Source organism: Aricia agestis, chromosome 2, assembly GCF_905147365.1.
Source record: "Aricia agestis chromosome 2, ilAriAges1.1, whole genome shotgun sequence".
NCBI classification, from domain to species: domain Eukaryota; kingdom Metazoa; phylum Arthropoda; class Insecta; order Lepidoptera; family Lycaenidae; genus Aricia; species Aricia agestis.
Window position 1 is genome coordinate 9,348,792 of NC_056407.1, and position 27,840 is coordinate 9,376,631.

The 27,840-nt window shown below is 35.4% G+C and overlaps 1 protein-coding gene across 1 annotated transcript in view; it reads right to left on the reverse strand.

Moving 5' to 3' along the window:
• Positions 1-6,066: 6,066 nt before the first annotated feature.
• The window catches only part of LOC121737983 (ATP-binding cassette sub-family G member 4-like), a 50,936-nt gene continuing 29,162 nt past the window's right edge, over positions 6,067-27,840 (reverse strand). Inside the window, exons 5-14 of the mRNA XM_042129741.1 lie at positions 26,158-26,353; positions 23,074-23,219; positions 22,193-22,431; positions 21,677-21,799; positions 21,364-21,473; positions 19,851-20,019; positions 18,034-18,134; positions 7,738-7,893; positions 6,950-7,130; positions 6,067-6,334 (exon numbers count right to left, since the gene is read on the reverse strand). Coding sequence (XP_041985675.1) covers positions 6,180-6,334; positions 6,950-7,130; positions 7,738-7,893; positions 18,034-18,134; positions 19,851-20,019; positions 21,364-21,473; positions 21,677-21,799; positions 22,193-22,431; positions 23,074-23,219; positions 26,158-26,353 — 1,576 coding nt within the window. The 3' untranslated portion in view covers positions 6,067-6,179. The remainder of the gene's footprint in view (positions 6,335-6,949; positions 7,131-7,737; positions 7,894-18,033; positions 18,135-19,850; positions 20,020-21,363; positions 21,474-21,676; positions 21,800-22,192; positions 22,432-23,073; positions 23,220-26,157; positions 26,354-27,840) is intronic.

A 27,840-nucleotide genomic window follows, 5' to 3' on the forward strand; every position in this document is an offset into this window, starting at 1 on the left:
TTAAAAAATAATTTTACGTGCTTTTAATTTGCCAAACATCAGAGCAGTTAATGGTGAATTTTTTTTAATTAATACTTTTATTATTTATATTTTTAATATCTCAAGAAGGAAAGTAGGTCAACAAAAATTAAAATCATGCTCTTGTATAATATGTCATTCGGAAATGACACTGACTAGATAACGCGGGGTATTTTATCGATATGTTAGGCGCGTGCGTGTCCTATCACTAGCGCGTTATTTAAAGAAGTAATATTACAGGTCGTTCCCTTCGTCATTCATTTAGCTCAGACTTTATAGCAACTGATTACGGCGATTATCAAATTAATTATCACAAAATTATATAAACGGAAAAGTAGGCATGAGTGACATACACTCCTTTATTAATTATTATATTAAATTCATTCATTTATATATCATCTAATTGACGTATTATAGGCCTATTAATATTATAAATACCTTTATTATTACCCTTATTGAAAAAAAAGTTATAAAATGTTTAAGCTGTACCATAGAGGAATAAATATGCTGTACCTACAATCTTAATTATGTCCGTGCCTATTAAGTGCCTGTTCTAATATAACAGACTAGGACAACATTTTAGTAGTATCCATTCTTTAAATATTTTTATTACCAAGGAGAATAAACTACAGATTGTCACGTGCTGTCTTATACCTAGGTAACACTGAAAATGTTTAGAAAAACGGCTTAATGTAGAAAGTTGCCAATACTTTTATTGTTTTTAGAAGTAATCTCCGTTCCTCTCTACACATCGTCACATTCGATGGAACCACCGAAAAAGCAGTGGGTCCAGTCTTCCTTAGGGGTCTCTTCTGTGGCATTTTCGTACGCTTTCATCGCATCTTCAGGGCTCGTAAAGCGAGTACCTCGAATTTTATCTTTATTTCTTGGGAATAAATTAAAGCCGCAGGGCGCCAGGCCAGGACTATATGGCGTATGACTCAATATCTCAACACGTGCCATAGTCAAATATTCAACAGTCCGTCTCGCGGAGTGCGCTGAAGCATTGTTGTGGTGAAGGAGTGTCCTGCTTCGAGGGCGCTGCTGTCGAAATATTTCCAAGACGACAGGCACACAGCGATTGACATACCATGCGAAGGCGTTTCTGGTCGTCGATTGAAGTATGGGGAATGCATCTGGTACAAAGCTTCCTGACGCCTAAATGTTCATATAATATTTGTTGAACTTGACTCATAGCAATGCCTAGGCTTGCCCGTATCTGCTGGTAGGTCACTCTTTTATCTCCCTCTATCATGCGTCGCACAACACTAATGTTAACTTCAGTAGTAGCTGTTAAAGGACGTCCCTCACGCGGATCATCACTGAGATTGCTACGTCCACGTTTAAACTCGTTAAACCAATTGTAAATAGTGACACGAGATGGGGCTTCTTTATGAAATGGTAATAGCAGCCTATCAAAGCTTTGTTATTGAGTAAGCCCACAACGAAAGTCATAAAAAATCATTAACTGAAAATTTTCTCGCGTTAAGTTAATTTTCACGAGTAACAGGAGTTTTAGATTTGCTGCCAATTCACCAAAACAAATGACAAATAAATGTAATATACCAGATTATGTTACCAAAGAGTTCTAAAATTGTAATTTAAAAAAAGTTTTCATTAGTAATGTTTCTAACTAGCTAGTTTTAAACACTTTCAGTGTGACCCACGTATAGATCTAAAATTATTTAACATGTACGTAACACGTACAGAAATTAACCCTAAATAAAAAAAGTCTGGGTGGTATTTGTTGAATGAGCTTCTTTTATATTATAATAGAAGATATTTAAAATATTTTTTCATCTATAATATAAAATTGTATAATTAATCGTCCATAATTGTATACTTAATCATGGACGATACTGATGGTAGCGACTAGCAACCACCACACTCAAACCACGTGCATTTCACACGCATTATAGTATGTTTGAACTTGTCATAAAATCTCTTGGGCTATACCAATTGGTATCTGGCTGATTTTGGTATCACTAAAAGTTTAAGGGCCTGTTTCATCGCTTCCTGATAAGGTGCCCGATAGGGATATTTGACAGATTTTCCATACTCCTTCTGTCAAATTAAGTGGTCGATAGCCTTATCAGGAAGCGGTGAAACAGGCCCTTAATTTTACAGAAGACAATTCCAAATCCAAATTATTTAAATGTGAGATTTTCATTTGTTTTTCTTATTGTTATAAATGAGTGATTCTAATGAAGAAATTTGATACATTTTAAAATTTTATTACACGTCGTTCTGGTCACTGGTCGCCCTGTTACGGACAAAACTTATGCCATTTTTGAAAAAGTGGAGCAAGATCTGCATATTAGTAGAACTTACGATGTAGCTGAAGAACTGGGGATTGACCACAAAACGGTTCTGGCGCATTTTAAAAAAGCTGGGTACACAAAAAAGCTCGATATTTCCGTGCCTAATGAACCGTGTACTCATTTGTGATTCTTTATTACGACGTAATGAAAACAAACCATTTTTGAAGAATCTGATAACTGGTGATGAAAAGTGGATCACGTACGACAAGAACGTGCGAAAAAGATCGTGGTCAAAGGCCGGCCGGTTACCGCCAGGCAGGACCATCGATTCTGAACTGTACTGTGGGTGTGTACTGGGTGTACTCAGTGTAACAATTGATGAATGCAAGATGATTAAAGCATATAAAATCCTGTAATTATTATACTTAGTTAAACTGGTGAAAGTCGCCCTTTATCGCATATTGGGACACATTTGTCCCAGCTATTTTTGAAAAATCTACGATGTTTTTTTTATTTTTTTCCAATCATATCGATAAAATACTCCACAAAGCATACCCTAAGCTACTAACATCCATAAAAACACTTTTATACTAGTTTTGTACGTGTAAGGGTTAACCCTTTGACGTATAAGGGACACGGGTGTCCCTAACTTTTAATGTACTTTTTTATCCAAACAATAACTTTATTGAAAAAAATAATCTTACCAAATTATAGTTTTTGAACGTGCCTTTAGTTGTTTTTAATTACTTGGTAGCTCTGCGCGAATAAAAGTAAATTTTTCCCTATTACTTTTCGGTGTTTTGGCGCGCTTCTTTGATATTTTTCAGAAGTGATTTTATTTATGTTTTCTGCGGTAATTACTAACTTCTTGTGCAATATTTCATGAGAATGGTAAGTAAAAGTTGTGAATTTACTACTATTTTTTAGATTTTATGAAAATAAAGTAACTTAAACACGATATTTACATCAAGGGACACTGCTGTCCCAATATGCGTAAAAGGTCGTACTCCTATATTATTACTGATATTATTTTATGACTTATTTATTCAATGTTATTCGTATTTTATATTAATTTTCATTGTTTTAGGCCAGTAGAGGAACACGAATATTATATATAAAGGCGAAATTGTGTCTGTCTGTTACCTTTTTACGCCCAAATTTCGTATGGAAGAGGTATTTTGAGTCCTGGGAAATGACATAGACTTTTTATGTCGGAAAAATGTACGGTTCTCACGCGATAAACGAATCGTGGCGTAACTGAGTTGCCGGCGTCATCAGTACTTATACATCATATAATTAATAATGAAAAGTATACTCGAACGATAATGATGTGGAGATGTATTTTATGGCTGATAACAGCGATGATGAAGATGCCCTAATCTTGGATGAGGAAGACCAGGCGTTTATCCAAGGAGATATGGTAGCTGGTGTATCAAAACCAGTAATGATTGAGCCTGCTCCTGCATCAGACTCCACTTCAGCTCCAGTCCAGCTCTAGGTTTATCGTCGTCTGACTCGCTTGATCCGCCGTTGAAAATAGCATTTTCTGTTTGCTGTGAAGCACAAATTTACGTTGCATAAATCGCCTTGGCGCACTGCACACATCTTTTTCGTGAGGGTCCTTTCTTCATCACGTGCGCCAAGGTGGGAGTTGAGAATCGCACTAACAGTATTTGCAATTTATGGAACGTGTGCTTCACAGCATACAGAAATTGCTTTGCAGAGTTTCACGTGTAAATTTATCAATTTTATATTATTTTATTAAAAAGTTGTATAATTTATTACTTAAAGCAAGAAGTTGAGAGAAAGCGGCCGGATTAAATCAACACAAGGGGTGTGGTTTTTCACCATGATAACGCTAGAACGCACACATCTTTAGCCACTCAGCAAAAATTACGGGAGTTTGGCTGGGAGGTATTAATGCATCCGCCGTATACTCCTAACCTTGCACCTTCAGATTTCCACCTGTTTCGGTCGCTGCAGAATTCCTTAGGCAGTGTCAGGTTGACATCCCAGGAGGACTGCCAAAATCACTTGTCGCAGTTTTTTCATCAGAAGCCCCAAAATTTTTATAGCAATGGGACCATGTCCCTGCCAACAAGATGGTAAAAAGTTATCGAACAAAATGGCACCTATATACTTTAGTCAATTGTACATAAACTTTATAAAAAAACCTTTTGAATTTTTATGTAAAATGCGAATAAACTTTTTCCCCAACCTCATAAATACATAATCAACACGCAATATGAACACGCTGAGTTTTTGCTATTTTCAATATTCGATGCATCGACATGAGTATTGAGTACTCTAAAAACTCACTACTTCTCTTCACTTATAAAAATGAATGTTTGGATGAGGCGTATTTTCCGAAAGATTAAACCAAAAAAAAAAATGAACTCTCCCTTTATTTTCAGAAACTTTCCGAAAGATTAACCAAAAAAAAAAATAACTCCATTTATTTCCAGAAACTTATTTCAAAGAAAAACGAAAGAAACAACCCATGGAGTTTTACAATAATTATATATTTTGTTTTAGTGACAAAAGTGTATTTAACTAATTAAACATGTTAATTAATTATCATACATATATTTAACTAATTAAACATAATATCTAATTAGCTGAGACGCTCTCAGTGACAGTCAAACCAAGTCAAGTTATAAGGTGTGCTTGTCATTCCACCAGGCACCATTTAATGGTAGTCAGCCAATATCTATTGCCACTCACCTACATTACTGAGGCAATTAGGTCTACATGCGTCAAAGGAACTAATGTTATAATATTTTTGTCTTAGAATAAAATATTGCTTGCTTCAGATTTTGTTTTTAAACTATCACAGGCGGTAAAATACTTAAATAATAATAGGGCCTCTATTTACATTGGGTCTTTAGGATAACCGTGTGGCCTGTGGGCCATCACGATTGCGCAGCAGTATAGTACGCACAATTAACGTCTATGACAAAGTATTTATTTATGTATTTATTTGTAATTATGAATATCCTCTACGGATTCCCATGGTTGGCCAGGCCGCGTAAAAACATATAATCTTATATCTTTAAACGAGCAATTCTTGTATATATATAATTGGAATCTCGGAATCGGCTCCAAAGATTTTCATGAAATTTAGTATATAGGGGGTTTCGGGGGCGATAAATCGATCTAGCTAGGAATCATTTTCAGAAAATGTCTTTTTATTCGTGTTTTATCGATAATCGATAAACTGAAAAATATGACTCTTCCTGACATCTATTGGCGAATAATAATACTATTTTGTTAGCAACTAATTGTTTTAACGACCAGCAGATGGCGTTATTAAGTAACACGAAGTCAATGAGTGTTTGCTATACCGAGCGAAGCTCGGTCATCCAGGTACTATCGATAAAATATACATATATTTTGTAATATTTATACTCTTAAGTATCCAGTTGTTACTCTTTTAAAATTTCGTAGTGCTTAACCTCAGAGTGGAACATTAATTACTTAAATGTAATTAATTTAAAATTATGACGTAAGCCTTATACATTATCTGTCAAACTTTACATTCAATTGAAGGTTAATCATAATTATATAATATTATGTCTCTGAGTATGGCGGTTATACACATAATATATCAGCACCTTATAAAAACTATGTAATCCACAAACCTAATGTCAATACAACCTTTTGTACAATATAATGTTATGTACTATCAGAGAAGTTGATTCCTAGGCAGATCGCGGACGTAAGCAATTTGGTCGCGTTAATCCGACCGATTGCAGCTAGCATTGAATTGACATAAGCCGACCACATGACGTAGGTCCGTCAACTGCCTAGAAATCAATTTCCTTGATGGTACATCACCTAATCCAAAATATACTAAACGGAATATCTACTTAATTAATCTGGATTGCAATTCTCAGAAGGCTATCTTTTATTTAGTTTATAATATAAGGTACAAAACGTGAGGAAGTACAGTAGTATGGTTGTGAAGACGATGAGCGCGAAGTTGGAGGTGATGTCGATGGGCGTCACGTCGAATTCCGTCAGGAAATTCTTCGGCGACATGTAGTGGCAGTACACTGGAAAGAGGCATAAAAAATTAGAGTGGAAAAGAAATAGGAACGGAAAAAGTTAGGTCAAACGTGTAGCAGCACCATAACAAAACAAAGTTATTGAGTTAATCATTATTAGCCTATGTGGTCTAAACTCTAAAGTTTGAACTGCTACCGAAAAATCGTTATAAGTTTAAGATCCAGAGTCTCATAAGTACTATCGAGGAAATTGATTCCTAGGCAGTTGACAGACCAACGTCATTTGGTCGGATCATGTCAATTTATTGTTAATTGATGTGATTTGTCGGCTGGGTCTATCCTCCATCTGCCTAGGAATCGACTTCTTTGATAGTATCTACTAACTTATGGGATTTAGAATCTTCATTATCCAATTATTACGTCTGATGACTACATCAACGTAATAATTGGTTAATATAAGTAAAATATTTGAAAGTACTCAATTATTAAGTGCTAAAAGCTTGGTCTAACCTAAGCTGGGCTAAATAACTGGACGAAATGACGGGTCTATGAATCCTCCATCTATGAATCAATAGCTCTCTGAAAGGTACTTTGTAGAGCCAGGCTGTTTTATAAAACTTAGCAAAAATTACTCCGTCTACCCTGTTTACTTAAAAAAATCACCTTTTGAGCACGGCAGTTTGCCTCTATTCCCGTAAATCGCGTTGACAGCAATGTGACAGCCCGCCCGGAAGTACGAGGTGTGGTAAAGCCAGCGGAACGGGTACGGGGTGTACTTCAGCGGGAGAGAGAACGCGAACAGAGAATACACACACGTCATAGAGGGCCCGATGAATACGGCGAGCTGGAAATATGAGGAAATGGATAATCAAAATGAAGAGAAGTAAAAGTTTCAAACCTAAGGGTCAATTCAGACCGCAACACGACGCGCAGATGCATTTTAAAAAGTTTTCCAACACGTCTCACGCAATTGAAATCTGTCAGGAAATGCATCTACGCTTAGCGTTGCGGTTCGAATTGACCCTTAATCAACCGTACATACAATTTTGCTTGGGCCGTCTTAACAACACTAATTAGCTCACTTAAGTAGGTCAAAGTATCTCAATATAATAATATTGTTTAACCAAAATCTACTAAGCAACAAAATCCGTTCATTTGTATTGGCATAAAGAAGTAAGCATCCACCCATGATCCATGATCAAATCATCTCTACAAATTTTCACATTTACATTAGCTGTTATTACCAGCTATAAGGTTAAGGGGCTATTTCAGCATTTCCTGATAAGTGCCGCATAGGCTATTCACAACTTACCTGACAGAGTATGGAGTATCTGTCAGATAAGTTGTGGAAGTCACCGGCACATATCAGGAAGTGGTGAAACAGGCCCTAAGTAGTAAAAATAATAGTAGCCAGTAGGACACAAACTACATATATTATAAACATATTATACCTTAATCGGTACTGTAGAACCTAGGAAGAAGCCCCAGGAAGCTCCGCAAACGGACATGAGCATCATGGCGGCGACGTACAGCGTCATGCGCTCCCCCTCTATCGGGTTTCCGGTTTGCCAATAGCAAATAACGGAAGATATCGTCGTTATTACTATCTAGAATAAATAAAGCTATTTGTTAAAAAAATTACTTACGAGTATCTACCATAACTTTGTATTACTACGCATGCACACGTCATAATATTATTTATTATGTACGATGCAAATTATTTCTGCATAAAAATAAAACAAGCATCTTAAAATGAAATAAGGATTTTTGCGTAGCCTGTATCTACTCGCACTATAAGAATTTAAATCGAAAGACCCCTTCATCAAAAGAGAATCAAATGCCTTTTGAGTTTTCCACAGTACAGTAAAAAAAGGAAAAATAATCGGCCACGTGCGAGTCGGACTCGAGCACGAAGGGTTCCGTACCACAATAGAGCAAAAATAGGCTAAAAATTTTTGGGAGCCCCCCTCAATTATTTCATTTATTTAAATTTTTTTATAAATTGTATTAAGATGAGTCCACACTGCCCTTTATTCCATGCAAACGTTTTCCCCTGTTTCCTCCCTGGATAATGCTAATAGAGTTATAATTTTTTTCCTGAATATCTACGGCCACTAATACAATGTCCCTATGTTTTCTTTTTTTTCATAATTTAATTATTAAATAAGATATAAACGTTCAAAAACCCAAAAAATGGCGAGATTTTCCGCTGTGTTCAAACATCCAGAAAACAGATTTGGCTAGATTATGCAAAAAAAAAAAAAACATAGGAACGAAGCTCAAGCCTTTCTTTAATCTTTAATGAAAAAAGTACTTAAATCGGTTAAGTTTTGGAGAAGGAATCAGGGGACAACGAATCGTTGATTTTCTGCAGTTGTCTCTATCGCGTTCTACGGTGTGGGCTTGAGGTAAGGGAGACAGCTATAGATATTAGGTACACGTACTTTTTTCATTTTTCTAGCCCCTGGTGTATCCTCTTATAGAGCAAATATTTCGTGAATATTTCAAGTGCCTATATATTGCCGTTATTGATATTGAGCAAAAAATAGCAAAAATCACGTTTGTTTTATGGGAGCCCCCCCTTAAATATTATTTTTTTTGTTTTTACTATATTTTGTTGTCATAGCGGCAACAGATTATACATAATCTGTGTAAATTTCAGAAGTCTAGCTATAGCGGTTTTTGAGTTACAGCCTGGAGACACACAGACAGACGGACATACGAGCAGACGGACAGACGGACAGACATCGAAGTCTTAGTAATAGGGTCCCGTTTTTACCCTTTGGGTACGGAACCCTAAAAAAGACATTATTTTTGTAGACTATTCGCGCATCGATAGCGAAGAGTTTAAGCATAGTTTGTATTGGTTATTTTAATGTATAGTAAATTTTTAATTTAAGGCCTTCTGTCTCAAAGAATCATGGCCAAATTTGTATAGAAACTGGACTCGACTTTTATTTTTGATGTCCCAAAATAAACTATAGTTAAATTTGGTTGTTCTTATGCTCTAAACATAATTCCGTTTGAGAATTATGTCTAAATAGACACGGTTTTTTTACAATAATTAATAACGTTAACAATTATTTTAAGGTTAAACTTAAGAACTACCTTTTTCCCGACTGCGGTGTAGCCTACAAGTGTATTTTCGGCGATCTCGTTTCTAATTATTTAAATTTTTCCGTCATTAAATAAAAATAAAAATAAAAATTGTTTTATTTCTGAATAAATTTGAATCAAATATTTTCAGAATGTTGAACTACATGTTGCCTACCACCGGTTCGGGAACTAACCCGGCGAGAAGAACCGGCGTAAGAAACTCGCACGGGGCCACTTTTTAGTAAAAAAGTGGAAAATTTGTCTTTTAAAAAAATAAAATTTACAATGTAAATAACATAATCTATACAATATGAATACACAATTGTAAGTCACATATAATAAATGTAGAAGCAGCCTTGCAAGCAGCCATCCTACTCCCAAGATGTGCTATCGTTTAGGAAATCTTTGATCGTATAGTAGGCTTTGGCACACAAACGTTCTTTAATTACTTTTTTAAATTTATTAATTGATAGATTTTGAACGTTTTCCGGGATTTTATTGTAAAGGCGTATACATTGACCTTTAAAAGATTTACTTATTTTGCTAAGTCTGATCACTGGTATTTCCAGCTTGTGCCTATTTCTAGTGTTTCTACCGTGACTATCACTTTTAGTTTTAAATTTAGTTAAATTCTTTCTAACATACAATACATTATCCAAAATGTATTGAGAAGCAACAGTTAGAATACCAATTTCTTTAAACTTTTCTCTCAGAGATTCAAAAGCTGACATTTTATAAATTGAGCGTATAGCTCGCTTCTGCAGCACAAAAATTGTATTGATGTCGGCAGCGTTTCCCCATAAAAGGATACCATAAGACATTCTACTGTGAAAATAACTAAAATAAACTAGTCTTGCCGTGTCTTCATCAGAAATTTCCCTAATTTTTCTGACTGCATATGCTGCAGAACTGAGCTTACCTGCAAGATTAGCAATATGAGGACCCCACTGTAATTTACTATCTAATGTAATGCCTAAGAATACAGTGGAGTCCACCAAATTCATTTTCTCATCATTTAATAGTAAATTGGTTTGAACTTGCCTAACATTGGGCAAAGTAAATTTTAAACATTTGGTTTTCTTAGAGTTTAAAAGTAAGTTATTAACATTAAACCAATGTACTATTTTTGAGAGAGCACTATTTACCTCGTCGTAATTTGACTGCCGTCGTTTCACTTTAAAAATAAGTGAAGTGTCATCAGCAAAAAGTACTATCTCATTATCCTTAACTAGATAAGCTAAGTCATTAATGTAGATGAGAAAAAGAAATGGTCCTAAAATGGATCCCTGTGGTACACCTAATTCTATTTTGGTCCTATTGTGTATTAAAATATACAATGTTAATTCATGTAGTTTTATTTGCAATAATATTTACAAAGTGACATAACAACAATAACTCCATGGTAACGTCTATGGGTGACACAATAGTTCACAGATAATGTAAAGTTAGGTAAGATAATAATATATGACAGCCCTCCGCCGCTATTCTCGAATTCCTGGAGCAGGCAAAAGCTGCTCTACATGCCGGCGCCAGACTGTTCCTGAATCTGTTTGGACCTCATAATGCAGTTGGCCCAGACGTCGTAAGATCGTTCCAAAGGCCCATCTCTGGGAGCCGTAGGCCCTGACTTGGACCCGGTCGCCTGGTGTGAACATCTTAACTGTGGGCATGTCGATGCTGGCTCTCGATGTAGTCTGCGGTATTTTGCGAAACATAGCGTGAAGGGAAGTTCGAATGTCACGGCCAAACATTAGCTGGTACGGACTTTGTCCCTCGCTGTTGGGGGTGCGTCTCAGACGCGTCTTGACCGTCACTAGCTTACTTAGTAAGTCGCCTTCCTCCCCCTCCATTGCACGTATTGCCTTTTTAATGGTCTGTACGTAGCGTTCGGCTTGCCCGTTTGTGGCCGGATGGTAAGGAGCTGACGTTTTATGTACTATTCCGCATTTATCCATGAAATCCGTAAATTCTGCTGATACAAATTGACGTCCGTTATCTGACACAAGTGTATATGGGATTCCAAAGATTGAAAACAATTCCCTTAGTTTCTTAATACACCAGGAACTTGTGGTATTTTTTGTTGGTAGTATTTCAACCCATTTTGTAAATGCGTCCACGATTATTAAGAGCTGTTGGCCTTGAATCGGTCCGGCAAAATCGATGTGCAGCCTTTGCCACGGCCCCGTCGGTTGCTCCCAATGATGTAGTGGGGCCTTAGGGGGTTCGTTTTGTTGTAAACGGCACGCCCTACATGACTTTACTTTCTGTTCGATGTCTCTATCGATATTTCTCCAATAAACGTGGCTGCGAGCTAGAGCCTTCATTTTGACTATACCACTGTGCCCGGCATGGAGTTCGTCTAGTACTTGCTCTCGTAGGTTTTGTGGTATAACGACTCGAGTTCCCTTGAGGATACAGTCATCCTGAAGCGTGAATTCATTGTCATTGAAACCTATTGCGCGTAAGGATCTGCCATTTTGTAGGGCCTCTCGCAAGGTATTTAGTTCCTCATCATTCCGCGTTTCCCGGACAATGGTCATTGGATTGATGTCTAAAACGTTGATTTGAGCGCGTTGATAGATGCAATGCTGGTCTTCGTAGGTTTCGTGCACTGTTTCCACAGGGAATCTAGATAGGTAGTCCGCGTTGCCATGTTTAGCGGCAGCTCTGTATTCGACTTCGTAGTCGAATCCCGAAAGAAAATGTGCGTAGTGAAAAAGCCTCATGGCGCTTAGGGCTGGGAGTGTTTGATGGGGATGGAAGATGGAAGTAAGTGGCTTGTGGTCTGTCACCAGTGTAAATTTCCGTCCATAACAATAAGGGAAAAATTTTTTGATACCCCAGAATATGGCTGTAGCTTCCTTATCTATTTGGCTGTATTTCCTTTCACTTGTGGCTAATGTTCTCGACGCAAATGCCACAGGTCTTTCTGATCCATCTGGTAGCCTATGTGAAAGTACTGCTCCTAATCCTACAGGTGAGGCGTCAGTGGCTATAATTAATTGTTTCTTTGGATCGAAATGTGCTAGAACTCTGTCACTGGCGATTTCCTTCCTTATATTATTGAAACAAGTCTCGCATTCTGATGACCAAATGAACTTGTTTTCTCTTTTTAATAATCTGTTTAGTGGATTTGCGAGTGTTGCCAAGTTGGGGATAAATTTATTATAGTAATTGGCCATACCGAGAAAGGTTCGAAGTTCGTTTCGGTTTTCAGGCCTTTTTGTATCTAATATAGCCTTTACTTTTTCTCTATTTTTGTGTAAGCCGTCTTTGTCTATTGTATGTCCTAAGTAATTGATGCTACGTTTAAAAAATTGGCATTTATCTCTGTTTACTCTTAGGTTACTTTCTTGTAGTTTTTGTAAGACTTGGCTCAGTCTTGTAAGTAGTTGCTCTTCTGACGCTCCCTGGATGATAATGTCATCGAAAAAACATTTGACCCCTTCTAATTCTTGGAGTAATTGATCCATGAATTTTTGCCAGAGGCTTGGAGCGACCTTAACCCCAAACATTAGGCGGTTTACCTTATAAGTTCCCCTGTGTGTACTAAGGGTTTGCAGGGCAGCGCTTTCGTCGTCCATTACCATGTTGAGGTAGGCTTGGGTAATGTCCAAAGTGCAGAAGAATTTACCTCCGTTCATTTCAGCGAATATGTCCTCGATAATAGGTATAGGGTATTGTTCGTCCTTTATTACCTTGTTTAGGGTTACCTTGTAGTCGGCACATAGGCGGATACTGCCGTTTGGTTTCACGACGGGGACGATCGGTGTGCCCCAATCCGAATGATCTATTTTAGTGATCACTCCTTCTCTGCTAAGTCGATCTATTTCCTTATCAACCTTGTCTTTTAAGGCGTAAGGAATTCTTCGAGGTTTAATAAAAATAGGTTGGACATCTTCCTTTAGGTTCAAATGGGCTTTGTAGTTAGGTATCATTCCTAAATCAGATTTAAATACCGTATTCGAGTATTCCTCTATAAGCTTCTCTAGTTTAGGTGTTGCTGTGTGTATTGCTCGCATATCTGCCAGATTGATTGAAATTTCCTTCATCCAACTTCTACCAAAAATAGGGTCTACGTCTTGATTAATAATGTATAGTTTTCCATTGAAACATTGATGTTTGTAGGAGCATTTGACGTAAGTCACTCCGACTGGCTTGAAAATTTCTCCTGTGTATGTTCTGAATTTCATGTCTGTTTTGAAAATTCTCGTTTTAATTTTTAATTCATTGTACAGCTTAAGTGAAATCGAGGACAAGGTAGCTCCAGTGTCAAATTCCATGTTAACCTGTGTATTTTCAATTTTAATAGGAATCATGTATTTTTCGGAAATTTCGCTTTTAATAAGATTAATGTCACACAAGCTCTCTTCACTACTCGTAGTGTGTTCCATTTGGTGTGTCGGTGGTGTTCTTTGAAGGCAGACGCGTGCCAGATGCCCTTTCTTATTGCATTTTGAACAGGTAATTTTTAGGGCACTGCACTCATTTGACTGGTGGTCTTCCTTTCCGCAACGGTAGCATTTCCCCCTTAAGTCTCTTATTGTGATTGGTGATCTGCGTTTCATATTTATTTTTGTCGAAGTAATTGGCCGAAGTTGTCTTCTTGTAGATGTTACAGCGTTCGTGTTCCATGCTCTATTTAAGTCCTGCGATATGTTTTTATTCTCATCTTTCCCCATTTCCATTGCTGAGGCTATCTGAATTAGCTTTGCAAATGGTGGCGTGTCTCTTTCTTGAATAATTTTTGTTCTGATGTCGCTATCTCTTAAGCCACGAATAAACTGCAGTGATAGAAAGCTTTCTAATGTGGATTTCTTGCAGTTATGACATTTGAATTCACAATTAAGTGACAGTCTCTTCAATTCTGCAGCGTATATGGCAATAGTTTCATCCTCTTGTTGTTGTCGGGAGATAAAACGATGTTGTGATGCCCACATGCTAGGTTTAGGGTCTATATAGTCGTCTAATAAATCTGTTAGTTCCTTAAAATTCATGTTGATTGGTTCTTCCGGAGAGCATAGGTCGTAGAGTTTCTGGTGAAGTATAGGAGGTAATGCCGAGAGTAATGTGTACACTTTGAATTTCGCATCTGTGATATTGTTTAACAGAAAGTATACAGCTAGGCGCTGAGTGAAATTCTTAAAAGTTTCGTTTTCTTGTAGCGCTTGGAAGTTTATTTTCGGTTTAGATTCTGCTGGGCTGTTGGTAGCCAATTGTGGATTCGACATTGATTGTGTAAGGGTTTGTTCACTTTGATCAGGCATATTTAGCAATATGGTTTTTAATAGTGTAAATTTTTCTTCAATTTCGTACCTGATTTCCATTTCGTTATCAAATTCGTCATCTGCAATTTCCGATTCTATTTTCAGTTGTACTTCTTTGAATGACTGTAGACTTTCTTGTAGGGACTGCAGTCTTGTTTGTATTTCCGCGTGAGTTAGAGTTTCGTTCGAGTTTACGTAATTTTCTAGTTTTGTAAGTTGAGCGCGTGTAGTAGCGCGTATTCTTCTCCATTTCTTTAATTCTGCTGTCGACATCGTCGCCAGATATTGTGTATTAAAATATACAATGTTAATTCATGTAGTTTTATTTGCAATAATATTTACAAAGTGACATAACAACAATAACTCCATGGTAACGTCTATGGGTGACACAATAGTTCACAGATAATGTAAAGTTAGGTAAGATAATAATATATGACAGGTCCCATTGGATCTTTTACTATTAACTTCAACCCTTTGAGTCCTATTTTTGAGGTAAGAAGTCAAAAGGCTGAGTGCTGAGTCCCTTATGCCATAGTGGTGCAATTTTTTGACTAAAGTAGCATGCTCGACACAGTCAAATGCCTTAGAGAGGTCACAAAAAATACCTAAGGCATCCTGTGACTCCTCCCAAGCTTCAAATATGCTACAAAGAAGACCTATACCAGCATCCGTTGTGGAACGACCCTTAGTAAAACCGTATTGGTTATTGTGTAATAAATTATTTAAATTAAAATGTAACAGTAATTGCTGTAAAATTATTTTTTCAAATATTTTACTAAGAGTCGGTAAAATCGAAATAGGCCGGTAATTAGTCTGATCTGATTTAATTCCCGCTTTAAATAAAGGTACGACCTTACTGTGCTTCATTAAGTCAGGAAAAACACCACTCTTAATGCAGTCATTGAAAATTATTGCCAGATGAGGAGCTATGATGTCAATTATCGATTTAATAATTTTTGTAGACATGCCCCAGAGATCAGTAGTATTTTTAATATTCAACAATTTAAAGGTATCAATAATATCTCTAGGGCTAATTTCCCTAAACTTGAAATTGACATCACATTCCTTTACATTGTCTCTGAGTAGCTTTTCAGCAGCTTCTGGTGAGGAATTTAGATTTTTTGTAGTTGAGACCGGAATGTCAGCAAAAAACTTTTCAAAAACCGTCGCAACTTCGAGATTATTTGTAATCTTTTTATTTTCAAAGTATAATTCAAAATCAGTGTTACGACAGGTGACGTTTCCAGTCTCACCAGATATAACCTTCCATGTAGTTTTGATTTTATTTTTAGAATTTTTAATTTTATTTTTGATATATAGAGCCTTAGCAGCTTTACAAATTTTTCTGAAGGTTTTAGAATAATTTTTAACATATGCTTTAAATGATTCACTACTGTTGCTACACCTCTCATCATATAATTCATATAATCTTTGCCTACTTATTTTAATTCCTTTAGTTGCCCATTCAATAAATCTGGTTTTTTTATTATCGTTTCTAACTGTTTTAGAAGTAAATACTGTATTAAATTGTGTTCTTATTACCTTAAACAAATTATTAAAAGCTTCATCTGAGCTATTTGATCTACCCAATGACTGAATATTTGAATTTAATTTACTTCTAAATTGCTCAATACGTTTTGTAGTCACAGGAACAAACACAAGATTATCCTTTACGTTATTATCGCAATTGACATTAAATGATGCTAACTGTCCACAGTGATCAGAGCTTAACTTATTAATTATTTCTTTTTTATCGGGAATGAGATTTGTAAATATGTTATCAATACAAGTAGCTGTGGTCTCACAGACTCTTGTAGGTTCATGAAACAAATTGCAAAGGTTATATGATTTAAATAAAGATGTGAATCTAACAGTTGTGGAATTTAAATCCAATAAATTAATATTAAAGTCTCCACATATAATAACCCTTTTGTTAGATGCACATATTTTTGACAGTATTTGTTCCATAGTTTGTTCAAAGGTATCAAATAACCCTGAAGGAGGCCTGTATACACCCACAATAATAAGATGACTTAGCTCTATGCAAGCTACTTCAATTGTTCGTTCAATAGAGAGACTCACAATATCTTTACGTTCCTTAAATTTTAAATTATTTCTAATTAATATTAAAGAGCCGCCTCTAATGGCATTTTCTCTACTGAACGAACTAGCTATCTGGTGGTTATTGAAATTGAAAGTGAGTTCATATTGTCTGAACCAGTGTTCAGATATACAAATAATATCAATGTTAAATTCCTTTAAAAATAACTCAATTTCAAGTTCTTTACCTACCATACCTTGTAAATTTTGATGCACCAGATTAATCAAATTACATTTATTCTTACTTAATATATTTGAGTCTAACAAATTATTGGTAGGATTTTCAATACTAAATTTATTTCCGCAAGAGATGTCCTCCATTGTCTTATTATCTAATTTAAATAAATATTTGGAACATATTCCAATTCGTTAATATTATGACTAGTATAATTCTGCTCAATAGAAGCAGTAGTCTCTGAAGCCAAACACTTGGCTTGTTTAAAATCTAAAAAGTTAAATAGCAACCTGGCTATTCGTCTTTTATAAAAATTAGATAAGAAGTACTTATCTCTTGTCATGGTGGATAACTTAAAATCTAAATTATTAATGTCTACAACCTGACATTGCTTATGTGAGTCATTTAAAATGATACAATTATTATTTACAGCAGTATACATTAGGCTGTTCAGTTGATACCTAGAATAGTTTTCTTTATTATATCTCTTTGGCAACATTTGTATATAGGGAAAAGTAAACAAGATAACATTATTAATATTTTCAATAATAAATAATTTATCTAGAAATTCGGTCATTTGTTTTTTGTTTAATTTTCCCTTCCTCCCAACTAAAACTATTAATGTTGTATTCGGACAATAAGTCATAGCCAAAGCCCTGCACATTATTTCACTATAAGTAGCTCCAGGCATACAGAAATTGGAAAATGATTGTCCAATACACATCCTATTTAAATAAATACCTAAGTCCTTACCTAATTCATCACTGAACAAAGCAATTTGTGGGCATTCAGTATGTACCATTATTACCCAAAAAATAGAACGAATGGGAATGATCGCTGGCTGTCAGAACATATGAAAGACAACAACGAAACTTAAAATATATTGTTTTTTTTTGGCTATTTATAGACACATATCTAATGTTTTTTCGATGCCTTTAAAATATTAGGGAATTTTTGCTACCAATGGCATATTGGGACGCCACCGCCCACATTTTGTCATCTGGTACGATTTGGCCATTGTTCTTTTCAGAATCTTTTATTATTAAGGAATATTTTTGCAACATTTTTTTACCGGTTGCTTGGTAAGTATTTTGTGCTTTATCACTGACCTGGAAAAGCAGCTCGACTGACAGAAAAGACACCATGTGAGGACCCAATCTGTACCATTGGTTAAAATGTTCTATTTTCACCACTTCTATTTCCAATTGCGCTGAAAAAAATAAATTAATAATATTTTACTATTCGTTACAAATGGTGTTGGAAGTAGACGCAGTGGTATATTTAGCTGGTCAAACTAGATCTTTAAAAGGTATAAAAGCTTTCTAATCTTTTGATATCCTTCGTAATCCTAAATACAATAAATCATTTATATGACATAAAATCACATGAACACTCTAACATTATTCACTTTTATCAGATGCTCGATTGATTTACGGCGGTTCCCAATATTTGATCTATCTCTGGTTTGGCCCTACTAGAGATAGGAATAACTCACATTAGACATAAATATTTATGTCAATTGTGAGCTATTCCTATCTCTAGTAGGGCAAAACCAGAGATAGATCAAATATTGGGAACGGCCGTTAGTCACACTATTAGAGCGACCGCAGACTTACAATTTTAAGTTGGTCAACTAAGTCGCACAGTATACCAATTATAGCTATAGCGACTTATGAGAGCTCGCACATTTTTGCAACTAAATTCGATTCTTTTCCGATTACCTACAATTTAAAAGTTGTACAATTAAATTGCGATGTTACGTAAGTAATTTAATTTAAATACGATAGTCGGCACATTTTTTTTATTTCACAATTTCATTGGACAACTTTTTAATTTGTGTGTAGAGTCAATTGAACTTTTTAAGCTTATTTAGTCTGCAATTTTAACTTAAGGGCTGATTCAGACCGCAACGTGACGCGTAGATGCATTTCTAAATTAGTATGGATTTGACAGATTCGCAAGACGTCTGACGCAATTGAAATCTGTCGAATCCATACAAATTTAGAAATGCATCTACGCGACTGCGACGCGGGTCTGAATCAACCCTTAGAGTGTGTTGATTCGAACCGAAAATAAATAGAAAAATTCATCATAATAAAAAAAAAAAGTTAAGTACAATTACTAACGTTTGAATGAGTAAGCTATAATTAAAAAGGGTAGTATTTAATCGAGTGACTAAACTATTTAAGCGACTGACTATGAGTGACGAGAAATTAATAAAACAGCAACTTACAAATTATTTATTTGAGTTACTTAAAATCCAAAATGAGCAGCTCCATAATATTTGAGCGACCTAATATCTGTTTGAGTGTGAACATTACGTCCTGCATTTTTTTCAATATTTGGCAAATGTATTTTTTATACTGAGCGGAATTTTATCTTAAATGAAGTGTTTCGAATACTAAAACCAGTTTGAAACTTTTCGCCGAATATTCAGTTTGGGCAACCTTGCATGAGTTGCAGTTTTCAGAGACCAAAGAGATAAGACAATAAATCTTATATCTTTAAACGAGCAATTCTTGTATATAAATATATAATTGGAATCTCGGAATCGGCTCTAACGATTTTCATGAAATTTAGTATATAGGGGGTTTCGGGGGCGATAAATCGATCTAGCTAGGAATCATTTTTAGAAAATGTCATTTTATTCGTGTTTTATCGAATACCGAACAAAGCTCGGTCAAATAGCTAGTAATTTAATTATATTAAGTACTATAATATGCTAGAGTATGTGTAGGATGCAATTTGATAGTAATAAATGGTAAAGTCCGGTCACACAATAATGTAAAAATTAGTACATTGAAACAATAATACATTTTTGTGTGAATAATAATTGTCATACTAATTATCACCGTCTACGTAGCGATAGATCAATGTACGATTAATACTTGTTCTGCGATCGTGATGAAAGTAAATACATACTTACAGGATAGTGTAACGTACATAAGGGCGGCATATATAAGGAATATAGCACAGGAGTATATAGCAGATCCGTTGCCAAACACAGTCGCCGCGTCGCTGCCGTTCATATAGTAAACCTTTCCTATAAGGAAACTTATTATCACATACGCAAAGATGCGCAATAGAAAAGATTTCTGAAATGAAAAATAAAAAACATTATTATACCATAACAAATTAATTCAAATTGATTAACAGATTCAGAGACTTAGCACCGCATTAAGAGACGCTTATTTAAGGCTAAGTAATCATTACTAAAGAATACTTAACTTTTATTTCATGAAGGTTTTTATATATGAGCTGTACACAACTACACATTATGTGCCAAACACTTTATTAAAATAAATGTTATAGTATTGGATCCGACCGTAAAATCCTGCATGAATCGTTTTTTTCCATCAAATATATTTTAAAATAATCTTTAGAACGTATAAAATGGATTAATGTTAGGTTGCCTTGTCAAAAGTAGCCGCAAGTACCTCTAATTAAGTTTAATGTTCATGAGATAAATGCATAATTTGTATGTATATTTTTTTCAGTAAATTTTACATCATTTGAAAGAAAATGACGAGACAAAATAAGGTATAAATGGTAGCCAACTAAGTCTACCATTTATACCTAAATCGGCCGCAACCTAGGGTTGCCAGCCCGTAAACAGTTCTTCATCAAAATTGAAGCATCGATTTTTTTAATAATTTTGATACAAAATTAAAGTTTTATGCATTTTGTACATAAATATCCATGGTTGCCAGTTGCACGATAGCCGCAAACTGGGGTTGCCATCACTTTTGTTTAAGACAAATGTTCAGGCCTACAATTATTATGCCTGGCAGGATTTGAGGACGTCGAGAACCCGCAAGATTGCTATTTTTATTTAACAGGCGTTTTTATTTTTATGCGTAGTGTCCTGTCATTCCTCAATGTCATTCCTTCTTAGTTCTTACTTTTCTATTGAATACACGCAAGTTTGTATTACAGGCTTATTTCAGTTTATTTAAGTTTGTATTTCATTTTTCTCAATTAGAGGTACTTGCGGCTACTTTTAACAAGGCAACCCAACATTAATCCATTCTATACGTTCTAAATATTATTTTAAAATATATTTGATCGAAAAAAACGATTCATGCAGGATTTTACGGTCGGATCTTAGGATATTAGGTTATCATAAAAGTGTATGTAGAGTGCGGCCATTAGACTCCAACAAAACCTCTTTAAAAATAAGTTCATATTAGCATTCCTCGTGAAATTGAGCTGTAATAATGTCATGATTTTATGTTCCTAATTTTAATGGTTTGTGTATCTCATATTTTGTAATCTTACTCTTGCCAAACAATACTTAGCACACATTTTTGTGTAATTTAGGCTATTGACGTTCGTATATCGGGATTATTGTGGATGTATAGGGGTTATTGTTAGTCGGTTAACTAGGTAAGGTCGGAGTTACAATGATTTGAGGTGATACTGAACATAAAAATACATACAAAAGTCCTTGTTGCTATCACAAATGTTCGTCGCGTCAATATCAACGTTTGCCTCAAACTGCTTGCCTCATTTTCAGCTTTCGGTGCCTCTTTATGTTCTTTTTTTGAACCTTAAAAATAAACATTACTTTTACTATTTATAAGGTAAATATACTTACATAATACGTAAGTATACAAAACCAATTAAAATTCAAAATATTTAAATAAACATTGTACAGCAAGAAATAAAGTTTACTTAACATTTTTAACCGACTTCCAAAAAGGAGGTGGTTATGTAAATCAGATTGTGCATATTGCTATTACCGTTACTTACATTTACTTGAAATATAATTATTGTTGGAACTGTTATTTTCAGCACAGTTTTGATTGTATTTAGCCATTTCTGTCGCAGCTTTGTCTAAGCGAGCCCTTGTTTCTGTACACGCAATTTCAATCACTGAAAAATAAACACAATTTAGTAAAGATTGTATGTAAATAAAGTTGAAATAAACTTTAGTTTAACAAAACCAAAAGATAATGCACAAGTCTTTGCTCATGCAATGTTTAAGGCGCTTAGTACCACGTGCCTAGAATTATTTTGTTAGCAATAACACAGAATATATTATATTAGTAGTACCAAGCAATAATAATAAATAATCGTTACAATATTTTATTTTAATTTTTTGTTACTATAGGAAAATTCTGTTGCATAAAGGTAAGAAATAACATATTAATACACCAAAAAATAATAATTTTAGGTACAATTAATGACTTTAATAATCTTAATATTATGTAAAAACATAACCAGTGTAATATCTCACAGTTTAGTAGTTACATGAAAATAACTTACAAAAATCAGCAGGATTATAATAAGCCGGGCAACAAAGATCAGCGTAATTGAACGCAGGAATGAGGTTTTCCCGGGGACCATCGTATAGAGTCTTCCCGTTAGCCAGACAGTAGATGCTGTCGAATTTCTCCAGCAGCATCGCTGACGGCTGCTGTATCGTCGCTACTATTGTCCTCCCGCCTTTCGCCAGCTTGCATAACACTTCAAGAAGCGACGTTGCAGCACAAGAATCTAGCCCCCTGCGAAATAACCACAAAAACCACTTAAAATAAAGGAAGTTGTTAACACCGAGGCTGTCGGCAAATGGCTTTTTAAATGGACTAGATTTCGAAATTCGAATTTAACAAGCAGTTTGGTGATGCCATGTTGTAGAGGCTAAGCCGATGTTTAACACATTCAGATTCTAGACTCTGGAGCCTTAAACAAGGCTAATACACCTAGATATAACGAGTTCACGAGGGGGACAATGGACATATCACATAATATTGTAATAAAGCATTCTCTACTAGTCAACCGACCTGTAGGAGTTTAGAAGCAAAAATAAGCAGGTTTTAATGCAGTGAGAAAATGAAGCAGAAAATATACAAATAAAAAACTTGAGAGGTGTCAAGGGACACCCGGATGGAACGAAGTTTTAAAAAACATTTAAAAAAAAGAGAGAGACAGAGAGAGAAACACGCACTACCGCACAGATTACAACTATAGCATTTTTGCTCTAGTTGTAATATACTTAATAGCGATACTTTTGTGTCATGTTGTTACAATTTTTTCCGTCTACCTTTAGCAACGCGCGATAAAAAATGAATCTCTCTTAACAGCCTTCATATTTTTAACTGAATAAATTGTTGTAGTTTTTTACTAAAATATGCTATTGAACTTACGTAGTCGGTTCATCAATAAACATGAGAGCTGGATCAGACAGGAGTTCCAACGACACCGCCAGCCTTCTTTTCTCTCCACCTGACAGTTTGCCAATCAATGTCCTCTGAGATTGGTATATATTTAGATCTATTAGTATATCGATTATCTGAAAATAAGGGTGCACTTACACAGACACATATTTTTCTTCACATATGGTTACAACTGCAATACGATTCTATAATTATTGTTATTTTAAATGTAACATTAACAAGGATGAAGTTCCATTATTGTTCTATTTTAATAGTAAAATCGGGATTCATACTGACTGGGATTATTGGAACGAAGTTCCTTATTTTATTGCTTAACTAGCTTTTGCCCGCGACTTCGTCCGCGTGGACTTCAGTTTATAGCGCGCGATGGCAACAAAATTGGTGTCAAAAGCTTTTATAAAAAAAAACCCTGGTACCCCTTAAATCAAAACAGCTGTGCAGTATGTACATAATATTTCATTTTTTTAAATTAAACTTTATATTTTATGCTAAATTTTAAAGCTTATTTAGGCCCATAATTACACAACTTTACCCATAAACTATTTATATCATTGATAGGTTTAACTTTTAAGGTTACGTCACTGCATAGATAAAGTACTGAGTTATTTAATAACGTAAAAAAGTAATAACAATCGAAAAAAAAATCAAAACTCGGTTGTAAGGTGATACCACCTCTTATAGAAAGAAGTCTGGGCAAGCGTCACCGCGATGTAGGAGACGCACGGCGCCATCTATTATGAATTTTTGAAACTATCTTAATTTGAACGAATTTACGCATTTTCACCCCCTTACCACCCTTTTTTCCAGTAAAAAAGTAGCCTTTGTCCTTTCTCAGGCTTTAGACTATCTGTATACAAAATTTCATTACAATCGGTTCGGTAGTTTTGGCGTGAAAGCGAGACAGACAGACAGACAGAGATACTTTCGCATTTATAATATTAGTATAGATTATAACTTTAAATGTAAAAATACCGTTAATAGAAATGAAAAAGAAGAAAGAAAAATAAATTATGAACAAAAAACTTTTTGAAAAAAAGCTTTTATTTAAATAGTCTAAAAATAAGAAAATAAACTCCTTAAAAATTTTAACAATTAAGTTATAATCCTCAATATATTATACAATTTGCACGATAATAAAAGCTTACACGACACGACACGTAACGTCACGTCACGTCACGTGACGTCGCAACACGACACGACACGTGACGTCACGTCACTTCACGTCACGACACGACACGACATGACACGCACGACACGACACGACACGACTTGAATATTATTTTTCAATTTACTCGCAATGAGCCCTTTTATTTGATACCCATATTGCAGAAGTGCTTTAATTTTAAAGTGAACTGCTTTAACTATTCCCCTATCTCAGTTAAGCTGCCATATTGAATATAGAATTCGTTTCCGAGTTACTCTCAGTAAGTCCTTTCATTTAAGGCGAGGATAAAGCCCAATTTGTTATTCCGTGACTCCCGGTTTACCTAGTTCCAATATAATAACGAAGTGTTAAAAAATATGAGATATAAAGCACAATATTTAAAATACCTTAAACCATAAACATTTTAATAAAACGTAATACTTTGGCTGTAATTAATTTACAAAGTCACCTCCGATAAAAATCTATTTCATCGAAATATAAGTATTAACTAGGATAATTATACATTTTATTTGAATAAATTGTTAGTAAATCTATATTAAAATGCCCTTAACCGAACAATTTTGTTTCTTAATGTTTATTTCCAAAGATATTTAAAAAAAAACATGAAAAATAGAGAAGATCCGCCCGAGTAACTAGAGTTTTATGCTAAGCTAAAATGAATCTTATTGCGATGCGTATACGCTTGGTCTTTGGTTGTGTGCAAGGTTATCGTTTTGGATTGAGATTAATCCCCGCCTTAATACCCATTATTGCAGAAGTGTATTAAATAACTATTAATGTAATAAAGTAAAATAGTATTAAAAAATAATAATAAATAACTATTCTCGTATCTTGGATGAGCCGCCATATTGGATGTAGAATGACGTTACATTCATTTTCGAGTTACTTTCAATGAGCCTTTTCATTTGATATCCATATTGCAGAAGTGCATTAAAAATAACTATTCCCCTATCTTGGATGAGCCGCCATGTTGGATGTAGAATGAAGTTACATTCGTTTTCGAGTTACTCTCAAAAAGCCCTTTCATTTAATATCCATATTGTAGGACTGCATAGAAAATAATTATTTCGCCATCTTGGATGGTCGGCCATATTGGATTTAGAGTGTTATCACATACCATATCGTGCATGGTCATCCAAACTAAAGGCGTATGCAAAATTTCAGCTCAATCGGTTAAATATATCTACCTTAAAATTGAGTTCCAAAATTCCACCGTAACATACATACTTACATACATACAGAGCAAGTTAAAAAAAAAAAAAAAAAAAAGTAAAAAAAAATATATAAAAAAATAAAAGGTTTCAACTTTTAAAAGAAAGCCCTTTTAAGTATAAATTGCGCTAAGACCACAAGTTGCAGTCGGGACCGACTGCTCTAGAGTCTAGAGCAGGGGTCACCAAATGGCGGACCGCGGTCCGCATCTGGACCGCCGACCCATTGTGTGCGGACCAAGCATGTTCGAAGATGAACTTCGTTGAAAATTAATTTCGATCTCGACAATGTAATAATGACGTGATAAACATGTAGAAACAAAAATTTACACTTTTCTCATTGATACCTTTGTAATTTCCGTGATTACATTTGTTTATTTTTTTTTAATGTGTGGACTGCCAAGGTAAAATTTCTACTTATTTCTTTAGGAAACTAATTGGTGACCCCTGGTCTAGAGCGTTCGCGTTGGAATATTTTGAACCGACCGCTCAAGAACTGCTCCGCTCCGTGTATTGCGGACATGAATTTAGTATAAAAACACTTCAGATCCATGCGGCGACCTACTTTTGAAGATGCGGTCCGTCTACGGCCGGCCTTACACGCTTTGCTCCAATCTAAAGTGCCAAGCCAAGTTCTACCTTTTCTACGATGGAAATGAAGCAAAACCAGCTAATTACCTTCCTATGTCGCTCCATGGTTGTGAGGTGTGGTAGTTTGAGAGCGGCGGCGAAGTGCATGGCCTCGTACAGCGTGAGGTAGGAGCGCATGTTGTCGTCCTGCTGTCGGATGTACCTCGTCCCCGCTCTGATGACGGACTGGGTCGCCGACAGGGGCGTGCCATTGATGCGTATTGTACCCATAGCGCCTAGTGTTCTGAAAGCAACCAATCCATACTAATATTATAAATGCGAAAGTGTGTCTGTCTGTTACCCCTTCACGCCCAAACCAACCTCTATACAGGGGACACATGCACACCCTAAAGTATTGTCATTTAGTTTTTTTTACAACCTGTAGATAGTGAATAATTGACAATTTATAATAATAATCGCAGAGACGAAGCGCATCGAAGCGTCAAATTCGCAACAAGTCGAACGAATGCGCGCGGATTCGCCAGATGACGCGTAGATTCGCTTGTGTGCGCTTGGATGCGTGAGAATGCGCGCGCACTAAAAAGCAGTGGTCAAGCGAATTCGCGAAAGTGCGCGCGGATGCGCGCGCCTTTTTAAATTCTCAGAAGTAAGAGTTAAGGCACAGAATATAATATACTAGCTGTTGCCCGCGACTTCGTCCGCGTGGACTTCAGTTTATAGCGCGCGATGTCAACAAAATTGGTGTCAAAAGCTTTTATAAAAAAACCCTGGTACCCCTTAAATCAATACAGCTGTGCAGTGTGCACACAATAAGTATTTCATTTTTTTATATTAAACTTTATATTTTATGCCAAATTTTAAAGCTTATTTAGCCCCCCAATTACACAACTTTACCCATAAACTATTTATCATTGACAGGTTTAAGGTTACGTCACTACACAGATAAAATACTAAGTTATTTAATACCGTAGAATAGATATAACAATCGAAAAAAATCGAAACTTATATTATGTAAGATGATACCACCTCTTATAGAAAGACTTTTGAGCAAGCGTCAGCGCGATGTAGAAGACGCACGGCGCCATCTATTATGAATTTTTGGAACTAACTTAATTTGAACAAATTTACGCATTTTCACCCCCTTACAACCCTTTTTTCCAGTAAAAAAGTAGCCTATGTCCTTTCTCAGGCTTTAGACTATCTGTATACAAAATTTCATTACAATAGGTTCGGTAGTTTTGGCGTTTGGCGTGAAAGCGAGACTGACAAACAGACAGACAGACAGAGATACTTTCGCATTTATAATATTAGTATAGATTATGTGCACACTGCACAGCTGTTTTTGGGTATTTTGATTAATAAAGGGCCGCGCTACACCGGAATGGCAGCAGCGAGGCGAGCACTTTCAGCGCTGCCATTCCGGTGTAGCGCGGCCCTAAGAGGGGTATCACTTACCAGGGTTTTAAAAAGTTTTTAAATTTGACACAAATTTTGTTGACACCGCGCGCTATAAACTAAAGTCCACGCGGACGAAGTCGCGGGCAACAGCTAGTTATGAATAAAAACAATATATAATAAAGTAGGTATGATTAGTTACGTTACAATAATGAAGTAAAAAATAAAACGCCATCTGTTTTCATATATTAGAATTAAAATGTTTTCTTTTTTTTTTTTTTTTAGGTAACAAACAGCCATTATACAAAAATACTTAAATATAAGTTTACAATCAAGCCTAAAGTACCATTACTTAATATAAAACTAACACATATT